This window comes from Puntigrus tetrazona, chromosome 20 (assembly GCF_018831695.1).
Source record: "Puntigrus tetrazona isolate hp1 chromosome 20, ASM1883169v1, whole genome shotgun sequence".
NCBI classification, from domain to species: Eukaryota; Metazoa; Chordata; class Actinopteri; order Cypriniformes; family Cyprinidae; genus Puntigrus; species Puntigrus tetrazona.
The window spans coordinates 21730626-21748464 of record NC_056718.1 but is presented as its reverse complement, the minus strand read 5'-3'; the positions used below and the strand labels follow the sequence as shown (position 1 = coordinate 21748464).

The window sequence follows — 17839 nt, the reverse complement described above, 5'->3', positions numbered from 1 at the left end:
TATTGCATTTAAGCATTTCAGCAGGATATATATATCCTCCTATATATATATATATATATATATATATATATATATATATATATATATATATATATATATATATATATATATATATATATATATATATATATATATATATATATATATATATATATATAAATATATATATATATATATATATTTCTGTTTAAACAAATAAAAATTCTTGCTGCAGTGCTTGTAGTTAAAAATAATTGTTGTTGTTGAAGAAAATATTGAAATTACCTTTACAATTCCAGTAAAAAAAGGAAACTCCAGAAAATTAACCTATGACCTTCAGTACAACTTACTGAACACTGTACATCCTACACTCAGTAGTTTCACATTAAATATACCAACTCTCTATAAACTAACTAACGACACACTATATGATTTATTTTAGTCGTTTTATTAGTGTTTATAAACGCATATCAGAACAGTCTCACAAAACATTTCACTACATGTTGTCCTATGTGTATCTATTTATGCAACAAATAAAATTAGAATTTTACAGCTTGGACAGAAATGAGGGAAAATTGTTAATGACAAAATTTTCATTCTGGGGTGGAAAAATCGTCAATCAAAAAAACGGGGCAGACAAATTTTAAAGCTGCCCAACCAAAAGTACTTTTCTTTATAGGGATAGTCAAGGAAGTGATCTAGTTGTACATGTTTAAAAAAGAGGCTTCAGCAACTTTTGAAAAGATCTTAAATAATAAACCTTGCAGAACTTATATACCCGTGAATTTCCTGTCTTCTATGCAAAGGGTGTAGAATTAGCCATGAAGGTGCATTAGTAATCGATTGCTTCATGATGCAACGCGTGTAATTGATCCAGAACGTGTATTTTTATATACCGCATCACTATATTTAAACAATGATAAAACAGTGGTTTCATCAAGATATTTCTTGGCCAATGTGGTAGGATCTATTAACTGTGGATAGCAAAGTCAAAGAGCTAGCAAGCCATCTTTATACGAAGATACTACTTCAATTTTTGCCTCGTGCAAAGTTATAATGTCAGTTATAATGTCAGAAGACATTTCTTTTGTTTTTGTGCTAATTCAAGCTAGATTTAATTCATTAAAAGCCTCTTGAATATTATTAAAACTATTCTGTGCCTGTTTTAAGACTTCATCCTGACGTGATGGTGAATATATTTTTCTGACTACAGATGAGGAATATTATTAATGTAGATAGAAAACAAGGTTGATGCTAACACGGAGCCCTGAGGGACCCCTTTATTAATAGTTAATGGTTTAGATAGTTGCTGATCGATCTTTGCATGTCTGTAAAAGAACTAGTTTGTAATCCAAGGTTAAATTAGACACTCCAATACTACGTAATCTGGATTGATGATTACCTGCATTGAAAGCTTTAGCAATAAAAATAGCTGCACAAATGTTTTGTTTCAAATACATTTTTTAAAATATATTTTTTAAAATTCATTTATATTTTAGTGCTTCCCTTTTTCTTTCTTAATTTAAAAAATATTCCAACATGTAATTTTTTCTAATAATTCTTTTTTTTTTTTTTTTTTTTTTTTTTGTATTTTAATTTTCATCATTTTGGTATGTTATTCAATAGTTTTGCATTTAAGTCTTTCAGCAGGAATTTCTTTAATATTTCAGTATTTAAGAGGCAGCAGTTATAAAACAATATTTCATTTGTACAATATTTTTATGAGCAGAATGAATGTAAACACTTATCATATCTTGTGTTTTCATATCTTCAATCATATATATATATATATATATATATATATATATATATATATATATATATATATATATATATATATATATATATATATATAAATGTAACTATATGGCAAAATCTGAAAAACAACTCCAACCCATGTGTAAAATTGCTAAGAATCATGGCTCAGCTCTAAACTGAGTTGTGCAGCTTAATATTTGCTTCGAACATTACGATTCTTTGGCGAAAATAGAAAGTTCAAAGATCAGCATTTATAAAAAAAAAAAAAAAAAGTGACATTGTAAATGTCTTTACTGTCACGTCTGGTCAATTTAATGCATCCTTTAATGGATTCTTTCGCAACTGAAATCTCACTGACCGCTCATTTTTGCTTGTAATTCTGTGCTGAAGCGTGCAGAATGCTTCAGGCACTGATCTGAAGGGAACAAGCGCTCAGATGAGCATCTGTGGATGTTGTCTGTCTAGTGATCTATCAGAATTCAGTGCTAGGCCTCGAGAAGAAGCTCTGACTGATTCGTGATGTGTGTGTATGTGTGTGTAGGTGGAGTATCCAGTAAGCGCAGCACAATATAAAACTATCCATTCACATCTCTGTGGCTTCTCATCTTACTCACACACGCTGCCCAGCATACGTGATGACTGCAGAAGATTAGGCGTTAAACGGTGAACAAACAAACGCGTTCGGGAAAGAAACAAGCGGTATTCCCACACAGATCACTGCGCATTACTGCACTAAAACCGGCAGGAAGAAGAGCAGCTCGCTTTCACTGCAAGCCTGCAATCACTTCGATTTTTACCGTAAAGGCAGCAAGAAAAGAAATATTTGATATTTAATTATTTTGCAATTTTCTCATATTTGTTTGTTTGCTTTGTTTACATGTCTATATTTATATTCATATAGTTTATAATATAACTAAATATATTTAATGTATAAACATATTTTTGTAAGATATATGCATGCATGCATGTACTTGATAAATATACACAGCACACGTGCATATATTAGGTAAACAAAAACTTATTTTGTATGCAATTAATTGCACAAATATAAATTAAATATTTAAAAACAAAAAAATGGCAAAACACATGAAATGTTACAAAAAAACCCTATAAAAATAAACAAAAGCAAATTCAATTCAAATATAATAGTATACGTATATATATATATATATATATATATATATATATATATATATATATATATATATATATATACACACATATATATATATATATATATACAAAAGCAAATTCAATTCAAATATAATAGTATATATATATGTATGTAATAGTAATATATATATATATATATATATATATATATATATATATATATATATATATATATATATATATATATATATATATATATGTGAATAGTGAAATAACACTGCCCCAAACTTTGGAACGCTTAGTTTTTTTGTAGCTTAGTCTTAATTTCAAAAACATAGAAACTATACGCTGTATATTTCTAAGCATGTGTCAAATAAATTTAAAAATTTTTTTAAAAATTTGTTGTGCGAAACCCGGCAGCATGATGTTGCAGCTGTTCAATAATCTCCATGCTGAAGCCTATGCTAAAGTGTTTAGAGAGTTTCTTGCCGTTTTATCAGTGTTATATTAAGGTACCAGCATGCATGTCTATTTCTGATCGAGCGGTTTGTTCTGTAAGCGGTTCGTATTAATGCTATGCTTGCCTTAGCAAACAAGGATAACAAGTTTCTGTTTCCTCCTCAATCATCGCATTCATAGCAGTCTCCAGCTCAGAAATCCCAGCAGTTTCTCGTGCTGAGGAAAGCGAGAAACCCTGAGGCCGCTTTTGTTTGAATTTGTGTGTCATTTTGCGGAAGGCTGTGTTTGTGTGGAGCTCAGCTTTCACTGCATGGCACTGGGCGGCGTTTGCATCACTGACAGTAACTGCGCTGCCACTGGATTGTCTGCAGACTACTGGTGGGAGATCTGTCATCTGCGGCGTTTATGAAAATATGCCGCTTAAAACTTTTTGCTGCTGTTGATCTTATGGTAATGTGGAGGGTGAAGTCATGTGGAATTTTTGAGCTTAAGTGATAGAGTGTGATCAGTGCACCTGCTGAAATACTCCGCAACTGAAGGGGAAGCACCTCTCTCACTCCCTCTCTTTCTCTCTCACTCTCTCTCTCTCTCACTCACGCTCTCTTGCTCTCTCTGTCTTAAATTTCAAATTCAGTTTCTTTCAGTTTATTACTGGCATAACAAAACTGTAGATAACTGCTAAATAAAATAAATAATAATAATAATAATAGCAAAGGTAAAAAAAAATCATAGAAATGGAAGTAGAATAAAAAGTAATGTAAAACAATAAAATATTACAAAAAAGACCAACCAAAAATAAAATAAATCTTTCCATATATTCTGAGCTTGAGTGTTTTTTTTTTTTTTTATTTATTGTTATTATTATTTTTGTTGCTATGCAGCTACATTTTCTATCATTAAGCATGTAAAATAAAAAAACATAAAAAAGCTATTTCATTCATAACTTTTTATAACATTCCATTTACATTAAATCAAATGTATAAATAAAATTTACTATTAAACTACAAAAAAAAACTATTTAAAATTATACTGTGTGTTCTTAAATGGCTGTTAATTTAATTTGAAATGATTTATTTAATTTATTTCATTTTATTTAAAATGTTGCTGTGTAGTTGCTTGTTCTGATGTAATACTATAGGACTAGTATTAATAAACAAAATAAATAAATTTAATTGAATTTAATTAAATAAATTAAAAATGAATAGAAATAATAATTTAAACAATAAAATATTTTCTGATATTTTCTGACAAAAGCTGGAGTGGTACTTTTATTTTATTTCACATTTGTATTTATTTTTATTTTATTTCTTTTAATGTTGCTGTGTGGTTGCTAGGGTTTTCTAAGTTATTACTATGAAAGTATTATTTAAAAACAAAAACAAAAACAAAAAATTAGTTTAATTTGACTTATTTTAATATTTTTGTAAGTAAAATATTCATATTTTTCAAAGAAAACTTAAGGGGTGCATACTCTTGTAAAACCCACAGCCACAATGCTATGGCTGTGCTGTTGCTAATTTGGTCAGTGTTTTTAGCATGTTGCTAGGATGTTCTGAGTTGTTGCTATGAAAAGACACCACATCAACAAGCCGCATCATTTATGTCTGTAAAATAAACAGCACAGGGTGAGTTATGCAATGAAGTTTAACACTTCTGTTATGGGTTTGTTCAGATCATGAGCAATAGGAATACTGACACTTTACTCGGTAAACAGCACTAATGAGTCTGTCTCTCTCTGTATCTAAATGTCACACACAAACACACACAGGCGGTCGGGATGCTGTCTGCCAAGATTACTACACAGCAAACTTGGCAGTGTTAATTCAATTCACATAGAGTTAAATTAAACAGAGTTAAATTTAACTCCAAGAGCTAAATAGATGTTATAGTGGACCAAAAAATATTTGGATGGACTCTAAACATAATTTTTGCTGAATGGTTTTTAATTAACTGGTGATTTTTTGTGTATATATTAAAGATTTTTAAAAAATATTGTTGAAAATATTAAACAAATATTTTAATTATTAATACAGTAAAAATATAAATAATATATAAAAAAAGTAAAGTCTTACCTCCTTCAGGGTGTCTTGGATGGGGTACGGTTTCAGAAGTCACAACTTTCTTGTCATTGGGTTCCTTAAGGCTCAGTGCTTGGATCTTCTCTTCTGGGGACACTCAGCTTCTCATTCCAACCAGATGATCAGACTGTAGGTGTTCACATTTCAGCATTTAATTTCCAGTTAAATTTTAAACGCAGCTATGTCAGATTGTGTAAAGGACTTATGTGTGTGTGTGTGTGTGTGTGTGTGTGTGTGTGTGTGTGATTTGTCCACGTGATTTGTCCACATCTTGGTTTTCTGGTCTCCGATGAAGGTCATCTCTTTGTGCTGATCCATCATCTGATCTGGATGCGAACAGAGAAAGAGAATAAGAAAAAAAAACAGACTAATGTTAGTGTAGATGCCATTCTTTTCACAATATAACGTGTACATTGTGAATTATGGGGAGTGTTGCTGGTTCCATCTGATCTAATTAATGCAGCCTAACGGATTTGAATAACAGAAGTGTATAAGTGTGTTTATGTGTAAGTCAGGTTAAAGAGATGGGTCTTTAATCTAGTTTTAAACTGACAGAGTGTGTCTGCCTCTCGAACAGTGTTAGGGAGATTGTTTCACAGTCTATATGCTAAATAGCAAAATGATCTGCTTTCCACAGTCGATTTTGATATTCTAGGTATTGTCAAATAGCCAGAGTTTTGAAAACGCAGCGGATGTGCAGGAATATAATGTGATAAGGGCTAAACCATTCAGGGTTTTTTAAGTAATTAACAAGATTTTAAACTTCATCCGATGTTTGATAGGGAGCCAGAGCAGTGTTTGATCTAATATGATCGTATTTGCTGGTTCTAGTAAGGACTATGGTTGCTGTGTTTTGGACTGAAGTTTGTTTATTGAGCGTGCAGAACAACCACCCAATAAAGCATTACAATAGTCTAACCTCGAGGTTATAAATTCCTGAATTAACATTTAACTTTATCAGTTCACACAGGCTGCCAATGGCCACTTGCATCAAATTCAAGGTATTGCTGTTTGCAAGGTATTGCTGTTTACAAGAGAAATGAACAATGCCTTGTGACGCCATCCCAAAGAGGTAAAAAAAACATTCTCTCAGACCTTTTCCTGGACTCTTACCCAGCTAGTGGAATGACTTGCCTATCTCAATTCGAGAAAGTGAGTCTTTAGGCATTTTCAAAAAATCTTTCTCGCCAGTAGATGACCAATTAATCCGCTTGTTAAGTGGTGACGTAAGGAGCACTGTTTCAACTCGCTTTACTTGAGAATACAAGCTCAGCAGCCGTTTATGAGCACTGTGTATTCATATTAAACATTATTATACAACTTTTTCAAGCTTACAGTGTACACTGCATTGTTTGTTATATTTATGAGTTTTAGCGTTTTTGAATCCATTCAGCTGATCTCCGCGTCTAGCGATACCACTTTTAGCTTAGCTTAGCATAGATCATTGAATCCAATTAGACCAGTAGCATAGCGTTCAAAAATGACCAAAGAGTTTTGATGTTTTTCCTATTTAAAACTTGACTCATCTGTAGTTATATTGTGTATATCATGGCTGAATAGATTCCAAAACCGCAAAGTTTAACTTACTAACCTATTTCCAAAAAAAGTGTTCCTTTAACTCGCTTTGGATAAAAACATCTGCTAAATTATTAAATGCAAATGTATATAATATATTACATAAATATTATTTATAATTAAACTAGTTTATAATATAAGAAAACTATGTTTATAATTATATAAATTATTATTTATAATTATATGTAGCTGAATGATTTATAACAGATATTTTCAAGTGTTGCTTAAGTTTATAATCACTTTTTGCCACACAGTTCATATGGAGAAGATGTGATACTCCATCCGTCTGTCTGTCCTGTTTGTGAAGGTTCATCAGCTCTGCTGCAAATAAGAAGCTTTATGCAAAGTTTCCAGGAAGCATGTGACTTCCAGTCTAGTGCAGTAGAGGTTTTCTAACTACGACCACATCACACATCGCTAATTAGGCAGGGCGAGAGAGAGAGAGGGAGTGAAGCAGAGCAAGAAAGAAAGAGTGTGAGTATTGCAGTCTCTACTCATTCTTCAGTGGACCGCGATCAGTTCACATCTCTCTTCTAAACACATGCAGTCTCACATAGCCTGAGACAGACAGAGACAGACAGATAGATAGTTAAACAGGCAGAGAGAAAGACACCGGCGGAAGACAGACGCTGAAGGAGGTCAAAGGTTTCACAGGGACTGAAGTGGCATGGCTCAGGGCTCTGACAATAACGACACCAGCTATACCAAATCCCCCTCACCGGGCAATAAACAGGTAAGAGATACCATGCAGACACACTTCACCAACCTACTGCAAATGCATTTAAAACATCGCTTTATTTATGTTAATATATGATAAATAATATAAATAAATGTGTTCAGTTACTTCAAAGAGATAATAATCAATTAATTCAAATAGATAAAAGACATTTAATTTTTTAATAATAGTTTTTTGTTTATATATATATATATATATATATATATATATATATATATATATATATATATATATATATATATATATATATATATATATATATATATATATATATATATTTATATACATAAATACATAAATACATAAAAATGTACAAAAATTTTACAAATTGTAACTATTTTAATTGTGCTATTTATGTAAAATATTAACATAAATGTATGCAATATTAATAAGAAACAAAATGTACAGTTGTATTTATTTGGATTATTTTCGGATTCTCACATATTTTTTATTAATATGTATGTGTGTATATATATGTATTCTTCATGCATGCATGCTTCTTTATTTGTATTGAATTTTATTCATTCCAGTTATTAGATTTGGTTTAGATAGATGTTGAAACCGATGATGCAACATGCGTCTAACCAGATGGAATATAACATAAAAAATTAACGAGTTAAATATGAATAACACCTAAACACCTAAATCCACTTATTTTCTTGTAGATTGCGCATGCATTTCCAGAGTATGTGTGAATGTCACTATGTAGATTTGCACGTGTGCACGAAAGATTATGAGACTGCTAAGAGGAAGTCATGAGGCTGATGGTGATTTTAACCTCTATACTGAACCATTCACATGCTATTTCAATATTTATGAAGGTAATCAGTTTAAGCGTTGAGTAACTGACTCTAACTATAGAGCTGTACACAGCATCATGCTGTGAAAGAATATGACCGACGTTAGTGATTGTGAAACTGCCGTTAAGATGGCACGAGGCTGTACGAGCTGAAAGTGAACGACCACTACATCCTCTCCAACCTCACTGGACTAGAGAGATGTTTATCATGAGCATGATTCAGACATAGGAACTGTGCAAGTCCTCCTTCAGTTTCTTTCCATGTATCGTGCATTTACAAGCAGTGGCCACAAAGACTGTTTGGACACTTAAGCCACACATGAACATCAATGCTTTAGCAAAACTATTACTACTATTTATTTAAGAAAGGCACTTTTCAAGCTACACACACACACACACACACACATATATATATATATATATATATATATATATATATATACACACACACACACACACACACACACACACACACACACATATATATATATATATATATATATATATATATATATATATATATATATATATATATATATAGGTTCAAAAATGAAGTATTGTGACACTTTGTTTCAGTGAACTGACATTATACTTCATCTACTAAAAATAACAATATATAGGTTGATTCATTGCAAATACTAAAAAGTGCATAATGTCTGAATTATGAATTTATCTGAATGATGAATTTATCATGAAGTAGCTCAGCTGTGAACTTCTGGGCCTGGCGGTAGAAGTTTCCCTGAATTAACCTGAAACAGCTAGTCAAAAACATTCACACACCTCTGGAGGGTCTCTTGTTGTGGGGAATTTGTCATATGGAAAAAGTCGCTCTGACTCTGATTCTTGTGGGTTCAGTAAAGGACGTCAGAGCTCAGGGGCTGCTGGGGTTGTGGGAAAAGATTGCCCTCTCTTTGAAAATGTCACCTGTCTGCCACAACATGTGAAAAACATGCAGTCATGGAGGAGGCTTTCAACCAAAGTATTGCTCTTTAAGCTACTAGAATGAAAAAAACATCTCAGCTGTAGAATCAACACTTAAAATCCACAATATCTTTCGGTATTTTATATAAATTGAAATAAAATATAAATATTACATAAACGTAAACAATTTAACACATAAAATACCTACGTAAAATACAATATATTTACATATAAATATAAACAGTACACATACACATACACATATTATGAATTAGAATTAGAATAAATAAAAAACGGCCTGAAAATCTAAAAAATAAAAACACTATTGGTTTTATTTTGTATGATTGGGATACATGGAGATGCTCTGGAGGAACTTGACCTTCAGCTTCTACATCCTGGTCAGAGACCCTCCCGAAAGTGTTCTGGAATGACAAAAAGACTGGATCTGAGCAAATGTCTCATAAAAAGGATTGCAAATGTCATTCGTTGTCACGAAAGTTTTGTGCTGGCGTACACATAAACTGGTGTGTGCTGGTTTTCAGGGTTCGACGGATGACGTAAGGAAGGTGATGAGGAGAGAGAAGAACCGCATCGCGGCGCAGAAGAGCCGAATGAGACAAACGCAGAAAGCCGACAGTCTGCACCTGGTGAGAACTTCATCCAGAAACATCATCCACGACGCACCTGACACCCGGTCATCTTCTCGTTAACCACAAACCTGAATTATTTAGTGCTGCAAACTGTGACAGTTTAGCGAGACAAAATAATCCATTTTCAGTAAAAACAACCGAACAAGCAAACATTTTGAGAATAATATGAAGCTAAATCCAAAAAGAGGGTCCAGCATCACTGCATCCAGCTGTGTTACAGGCATGATGCTGATCGACTCTGACTGTATTTACATGAAGCTTTACTGACCATGTGGTGATGCGTCACGGCTTCTGTCGTGCTTCACACTTGTTGTGGCTCTGGTCTTGTTTGCTTCAGATTCTGGCATTAATTACATTGCGTGGGTGAAGCGCTCAGCTGAATCGAGCGGCCGTGCACCTCGTAAATTCTCTGTAATTTATCAAGAAAACAACAACAACGGCCCTCAAATCTGCATGACTGGTTCTTACAGAAATGCAATGCTTTGCATGCGTGCATTCAGTTCCTGCAGTCTGTACATTCGAGCACACGCCTGTCTAACAGTCGTCAAACCGTTTGGATCGCATTTGGCTTTTAGTCAAAGCCAAAACTCTCTATCACTTTCCTTCAGCATCTTTGTTATATGGGTGTTTCCCTTTGGTATTACTCACGTCCTTTCACTCCTCTGATCGCTGCACATGCTGTTCCAGAAACTCAACAGAACAGATCCACTGCAGTTATGCCCTTCTTTACATCAGCTACAAAGAAAGATCCTAAAAATAAAAGTTCAAAAGGGGGATTTCACAGCAAACACATTTTTGATTCCAATTTATATGAGCATATCTTAAAAGATGCCTTTATTTGTCAGTGTGAAGAACATTTTAGTCATCTGAAGAACTTTTTTTGACTTTATAGAACATTTTGTGCGTTTGACAAGTTCCATGGATGTTAAAGTTTCTTCATGGAACCAACAACGCCAATAAACTGACTTTATTTTATTTATTTGGATAGTTCAATTAACAATTAAAGTTCTTTGCTAATTTTCATGTCATAGCAAACCTGCGTGACTGTCTGGAACACAAAACAAGATATTTTCATTCATGTGTCGGCAAATGAAAATTTTGCATGTCACGTTCCGTTATGAGACCTGCAAGATATCAAACCCGGTTTGAAAATGAGTGTATGAAAACATGACATTTGAAAGCTGCGGCTGAGAAGAGATAATCATTGAATGAAGACTTCGGTTATTGGCTTTAGAAGACTTATATAGAGTATTGAAACCTTTCTGTTTGACAAAATAAGATTTTCATATCATACAAAGGTAAGAAAGAGATGGTTCTTAAAAAAACCTTTGATCGAATGGTTCAAAAATGGTTTTAAGCCACTTTATTTTTAAGAGCATACGGGCAGATGTGTTTGTTTAGGGGTGGAACTAAACTCTGCAGGACCAAAGTTGCTGAGCACTGCTTTAGGTACTAATATATAACTATGTATACTTTTGTAAAACAGTACAACCGTAAATTTGAAGGCATGTTAACGAGAATGAACAGTGCGTATTGATGCAATAAAATATCACGCATTCCATTTAAAGTATTTTGGCCCTTTCGGCCTTCCATATATACAGCTAGATTTACTCTGATATACACACCTCTTGAGTATAAAGACGTTTCTATAGTTTATTACCAATGTGGGAAAAAACGCAGACACTGAAAAAAATATACATTTTTGCAGTGCGCATGTGTTTTGAGCACTCCTTTAATGCAAGATATGAAACATTGAAAGGCTGTGCGTTTGACTGTGCACATGCGCTAAAAATCAAATTCTACTAAAATGTACCATTTAGAGGTAAATAAGCCAGCTTTTGTAGTCTTATCTTTTTTTCGGAGAGTGTATACTGGAGTGATTCAACTTTGTGGATTGTGCTTAAGAATGAGATCGGGTCTGATTCACAGAACGTAGATGTCAAAGGAAACTGATAAGCAGCTTTCTCTCAGGAAAAGAGACGTTTGATTAGCTAGTTGACCTGCTGTCAGACTCAGTCCTGACAGCCCCCGCTGCAGTTCTTAGCATCAGTGATCTGATAACACACACACACACACACTGACCTCATGTGAGTTCCCCTGAATTCAACCGGTTAAACGCAGAGTGGGAAATGCTGTCCAGACAGGCACATACCGCTTACCAGGAACCACATATCATTTCGATTTTGAGGTTGCACAGTTTTTGAGAAATGCATATATAGGTCACACATCAGCAGATAGAAATATTGAGTCTTAATACTAGTAATGTATTAATAATGCTTAATAATCCGATCTGTAAACACCTGAACTTTTGACTTAAGCATGTCATATGTGCATCTGGTATTATTATAGTATTTTATTAATATTTTGAATTGCCCTTTATTTTTAGTAATTTTGTTTAGTGGTTTTGACATTTGTATTTTTTATCATTTATATTAGATTAAATTTGATTTATTTATGTTTGTTTAAATGCCAAGATAACATTCCATGTTATTTTTTTTAATCTAATACTTATATTTTACTTTATTTTATTTATAAACTATTTTTAGTTTTATGGTATGTTATTGTACAAAAAAACCCTGGCCTATATATTTTTTAAATGTCAATATAGCTTTCTAGCACTTTCAGTTTTTTGGGGGTTTTTTTGGGCCTGTGTTATTTCACTGAAAAAGATATTTTGTAATAAGTAAAGAATAAAGAAGTTAAATAAATATTATTGGAGTATATTTAACAAGAAATATCATTTCAGTCTATCTGCTTTAAAAGTTTCACATTTAATTCATTTTGTTGCTTGCAATTTGTTTATGATTAATTGTGAAATTCACTAACAATTGTCTAATTTTTTTTAGTTCTTGTTTTATTGCACATTACAAATAATTTAAATCTAATTAATTATATTAGATATGAAATAATAATAAATCTACTCCTGACAAACAAAAACACAAGTCCAAAGCTGAATATGTTGTAGAGGAAACTCATGTACCCATTCTGTGTAAGGGAGACTCACTGTTCTGTGTTTAGTGTAGTATGTGGTTTCGCTCTTCGCGGCTATACTTGATAAACAGGAAGCTAAAATTTCCCTCCGTATGACATGATGTGTTTTTTAGTTGAGGTCTGCCTGAGAAACGTGGGCCGTCAAGGGGAGTGTTCAGCTGTCATTTCTGGTAAGGTGTCGCTATGTGCCGTGGGCAGATAAAGTTGAATGACGCTTGTCAGAGGGGTTTTACCCTAGAGTGACTGGAAGGCAGCGGAGCGGCTAGTTGAGCTGCAGAACACAGGACGCTGATGTCACTGAGCGGGAACCATCGTGACCCCCTACAGCGCCTAAAAATAATGATAAAAGTATATGCATGCTTTCATCTATTTAAAATTGTACCTATGAACATTTATGCACATATGTGAATGCATATGACTCTTGGATTCTTCTTCATTTGTGGAGGGGGGGTTCCTTTTGCTCTGTGATGTTATTTTCTGTTTTGAAACATTGTGAAAAGTAAGATACAAATGAAAATGACTTGGCCTTTTAACATTTGATTAATACTTTACATAATATGACAAACCTTAGGTTAAAATTTGAGATGGCAACCAATTAGTAGCAACTTCCTTAATTATTTATAAGCTTTGACAGTGAAATAAAAAAGCTTTATTGACCTCATAAATCTGTAAAGAAGAACGGTAACATGTTTACAAATGTATAGGCAGCAGACTGCCAATTGTAAACCAGTGCTTACCTTATAAATGATTCATAGACTACTTCATACAAATTTGCAATATACAAAAAAATATTATGCAGTTATAAAAATAGGTTTATGCCTGTTTGGTCATTCCAAGTTATTGACCTCATGAATGTGTTAAGAAGAATGTGTTACAACGTCAGCAACAGACTACTAATCAAAAAGCAAAGACTACTAAATCCTTAATAACTACTTATAACGTTTGATATTTTCATCAGTATATGAAAGATAAGGGTGTATGAAACATTCCGTGACTGTTCAGAGCACATGAATAATTAAACTGAGCTACTTGCCTACTTGACCAATAAACGTTATTGACCATATAAATATGTAAATAGGAACTTCAACATTCAACAAATGTAAAGTGTGAAATCTGGAATAGTCAATAGCCGGGATTACTAAGGATTAGGAAAAGCCATGATTAATGTAGGCTACTTATTTTGTGGCGGACCTCAAGAGGACAAAACTTGAAGTTCATGTCCTTTTGAATGTACTTGACATGGTAAAAAAAAACGGAAAATTACTGTGAAAATGCTACAGTAAAACCATTAATTATCTCTATATGGTGAAAAACTTTTGTAAAAAAAAAAAGGGGATTCAACGGAAAATTACTGTGAAAATGCTACAGTAAAACCTGTTAATTATCTATATATATGGTGAAAAACTGTAATAGACATTTCATGAATTTTTACAGTAAAATACTGTTTTGGGTGTGGAAAAAAAATCTGTAATTTACAATCAAAAGCTGTTGCACTTTAAATATAGTATTTTTTTCTTTTAAATAAATATATTAGTTTTAGTTTTTTCTTATCAGTTAGGTTTAGCAGGGTCAACGTGTTATTTATATATATATATATATATATATATATATATATATATATATATATATATATATATATATAAAAAAGCTGATTGTGGTGAGCTACGGTTCATCATGTGACTTTCGCCTCAATCAAGTTACATTTAAATAAACAAATTTAGTAGATCAACTTTTAGCAATATTAATTTACTTAAATGTAGCTAAAAAAAAATTGATTGCAACCACTTCCCTAAAAAAAATAGTAAATTCAATGAAGGAACTTTGATAGATTTTGATAGGTTGATTTATTAACATTATACCAGTTAATGAATAACCATTTTTAATAGTAAATTTAAGTTACACCCTGCCTTTTTTTTTTTTTTCAGTGTACATATTCTTCAGGAAATGTGTTTTATCTCAATCCTTCTGACTTCTGGAGCTCATCAAATGTATTTTTTCTGTTCGTGCTCTAGGAGAGTGAGAGTTTGGAGAAGGAGAACGCGGCGCTCAGGAAAGAGGTGAAAAGACTCACAGAAGAGGCCAAATATCTGTCCACGGTCCTGAGCAACCATGAGCCGCTGTGCACGGGCCTGAGCGGTGCGTCCACAGAGCTACTGTACGGCGCTCACCATGGTGCTTTTCACCAGCACATCAGCGTGCCTCATTACCCGCTCTGACCAGCAGAGGACGCCGCAGAACCACCGGGTATCCGCCTGTGGGCGACAGTCAATGAACTTTGATTTGAGTCATGAACCACACAAGAGTCATCAGAGGGCACTGAAGTGATCTTACAATCATTTCCTGAATATCAGAAAAAAAAAGGCTGCAGATGTAATGATTTTTGTGGCACTGACATCTGAATAGAATTTTTCGTTTTTTTTCTCGTCTAAAGTAAAATAATCCCAGCTCCTTGAACAAAAACTCATGTCTGTAAAATGCAAGCATCTGTAGTGTTAAACGTCGGCTACTGACACAATGAATGTTTTTAATTTAGATTTTATTAGAAACCACTCTACTGATTCATATGATCATTTATTTAATTCTATTTCTGTGAAATGTTTATGAGATGACTGGATTCTAAGAAAAATGATTGTTTATCCTGTTCACAAATAATATGTGTGAATGTTTTTCTATTATGACTCATTTAAGATGTTGAATTGGTCAAACATTCTGAATGTACTTTATACACGATTCTAGAAAAGTATTTTTATTCTAAACCCTTTGGGATATTTTAAAGTTGTATGAGGCTATATCTCAAATGTGGAGGGAGAAAAAATTTGTACCCGTGATCACCTGAGGACAAAATAAAAACTGTAAAATACACAGAGACTTTTAATGAATTTGAACAAATTGTCATCTCTGTTTCATTTATTGTGAAAAAATGTTGTAATTGGTTCATGTTCTAGCCTAAGTATAATGCATGAAATATTTTATTTCCAAAAAGCATGTTTGGTCATCTAAATAAATACCTCTGATTAGAAATTAGGCTATTATCCAGTATCTATATCAAACTGAGCCCACACTTTCTTGTCCTCCTCCTATTCCCTTTTCCATTTTTTATTCATAAACTGTAAATGAATTCTGACCAGCCATTTTTTCCTAAAACACCATATCATAAACATAAAGGCGCTGGAAGAAAATATTACGTGAAATCAAATATAGTAACTGATTGTTGTAGAATTTGTTTTTATCCAACAATATAGGTCTACAACAATATATGCCTTCATCATGACCAGGGGCCTCATTTATAAAACTAAAAAGTACTTAAAGTGTATGTACGCTCAAAAGCAAAATTTTCCATACACATAAAAGTTTTCAGACTTAAAATAAATCCCAGTTAGGGGAAGCTTGTGCAAACCCACCCCAACTCCTCCACCAAATAACCATATACGGAGCTTACAATACCTAGTTTTACTATGCATAACCTGATCTGCATATCATTTCCCATCCAAGTGACACCGTTTCACATCATCAAAGGTATAAGACATTAGGGAAATATGAAATACAGACTATAAATGCCATTTTGTGCCATACATTCAATTTAATCCAATATCCTTGTTATGTATAAGAATAAATATATCAAGTAAAACATAAATTAGAATAGAGTCGATCTCATTCCTTCACTGACCAAATAGTATTTAATTTGTTTTAAACAATTAAAATGCAGTTTTGCTGATAAGGTAAACATATTTTAGTTAATTTGGTGGAAACAGATAGGCCTGTATTTACTGCATCACTAACAAAGTATTTTAAAAAGTAAACGTGTAGCCTAAATCTTACCATTTTCTTCAAGTTGTAGCCTATCCTTCAAATAGCGGTACTTTTCATAATGTTTTAGAGATGCCTTCACATGACATCAACACCTCCATGTAATCAACTGAAGTTGTACAGTAAGCTATTTTTAGACTATTATCATATAGCTATTATCATTAGACTTATTCAGTCTGGATACTGGACCGCTCGGCCACCGAATCCAGTGATGTGCGCCATAACATCACATTACGTAAGCACATCATTCATCATGGTTCGTGCTAAAAAAATATTTTCTATTTTAAGTTCTGCAAAACGACTTAATTTAATGCCTTTTTTTATCCACTCCAGGAAGATGTGCGTATGCATGGGTCAGAGTTTGCATGCAGGTCGGCAAATTTCCAGTCAAGTTTGTTTTTTTAATTCTCACCTTTTGCATCTTTTTAGCTCTGTTTTGCGTGCACAGCAGTTATAAATAAGGCCCCACGTCTCCCTGAAAGACATTGTGAGGTTTTAATGGGATTCTCCTGGCTATATAAAGAATAAATAAAATTAGCTTACAAAGCAGTCTCCTATTTACAGGTTTTCCTCCTAGAGGACGCCTTGTGTTCAAACAAATCAAATCTAAGAGTTTGCTGCCCCCATGTGTACGAGTGGCCTTGAGGACAACAACTCCATCCAGCATCCCTGCAGAGGACATTAACTGTCTTAACTGGGGAATAATGGTTAAATGTTTGCATGCAAACGAAACAGCTCTATTTACACACCTACTCTCGCTGAAACATACCTGTGAAGTACGAAGAGTGCGATAAAAAGGCAAGCAGAGCCAGCATGGAAACGAGGAATACCTTTGTAATACTACTGCTGCTTCTGGAAGATAAATGTTCTTGAATGATGACCCCACGTGAAAGCTCTGTAAACAAACAGGCATGAACAGTACTACTACATGAACATAAACAGTAGCGGAAATCATTACAACATATTATAGAAT

At 33.2% G+C, this 17839-nt stretch overlaps 1 protein-coding gene and 1 long non-coding RNA gene across 2 annotated transcripts; one reads left to right on the top strand and one right to left on the bottom strand.

Annotated features, from left to right (window-relative positions):
* Positions 1 to 7387: 7387 nt before the first annotated feature.
* batf (basic leucine zipper transcription factor, ATF-like) lies at positions 7388 to 15921 on the top strand. The gene is made up of 3 exons (XM_043220634.1): positions 7388 to 7695; positions 9961 to 10065; positions 15072 to 15921. The coding sequence occupies exons 1-3, from the start codon at positions 7630 to 7632 to the stop codon at positions 15273 to 15275; spliced, it is 375 nt and encodes a 124-aa protein (XP_043076569.1). The 5' UTR covers positions 7388 to 7629; the 3' UTR covers positions 15276 to 15921.
* On the bottom strand, positions 9718 to 12499 carry LOC122325564. Its single transcript, XR_006247308.1, has 3 exons — positions 10337 to 12499; positions 9933 to 10158; positions 9718 to 9840 (listed from the first exon to the last, which is right to left on the bottom strand). It is a non-coding gene; the product is annotated as an uncharacterized LOC122325564 (long non-coding RNA).
* Positions 15922 to 17839: the final 1918 nt, after the last annotated feature.

Bases quoted from the DNA above. Each gene is read 5' to 3' on its own strand.
- batf (XM_043220634.1), top strand. From the start codon at position 7,630: ATGGCTCAGGGCTCTGACAATAACGACACCAGCTATACCAAATCCCCC. The intron at 7,696-9,960 runs GTAAGAGATACC...GCTGGTTTTCAG, and splicing joins CCTCACCGGGCAATAAACAG to GGTTCGACGGATGACGTAAG. The intron at 10,066-15,071 runs GTGAGAACTTCA...TTCGTGCTCTAG, and splicing joins AAGCCGACAGTCTGCACCTG to GAGAGTGAGAGTTTGGAGAA.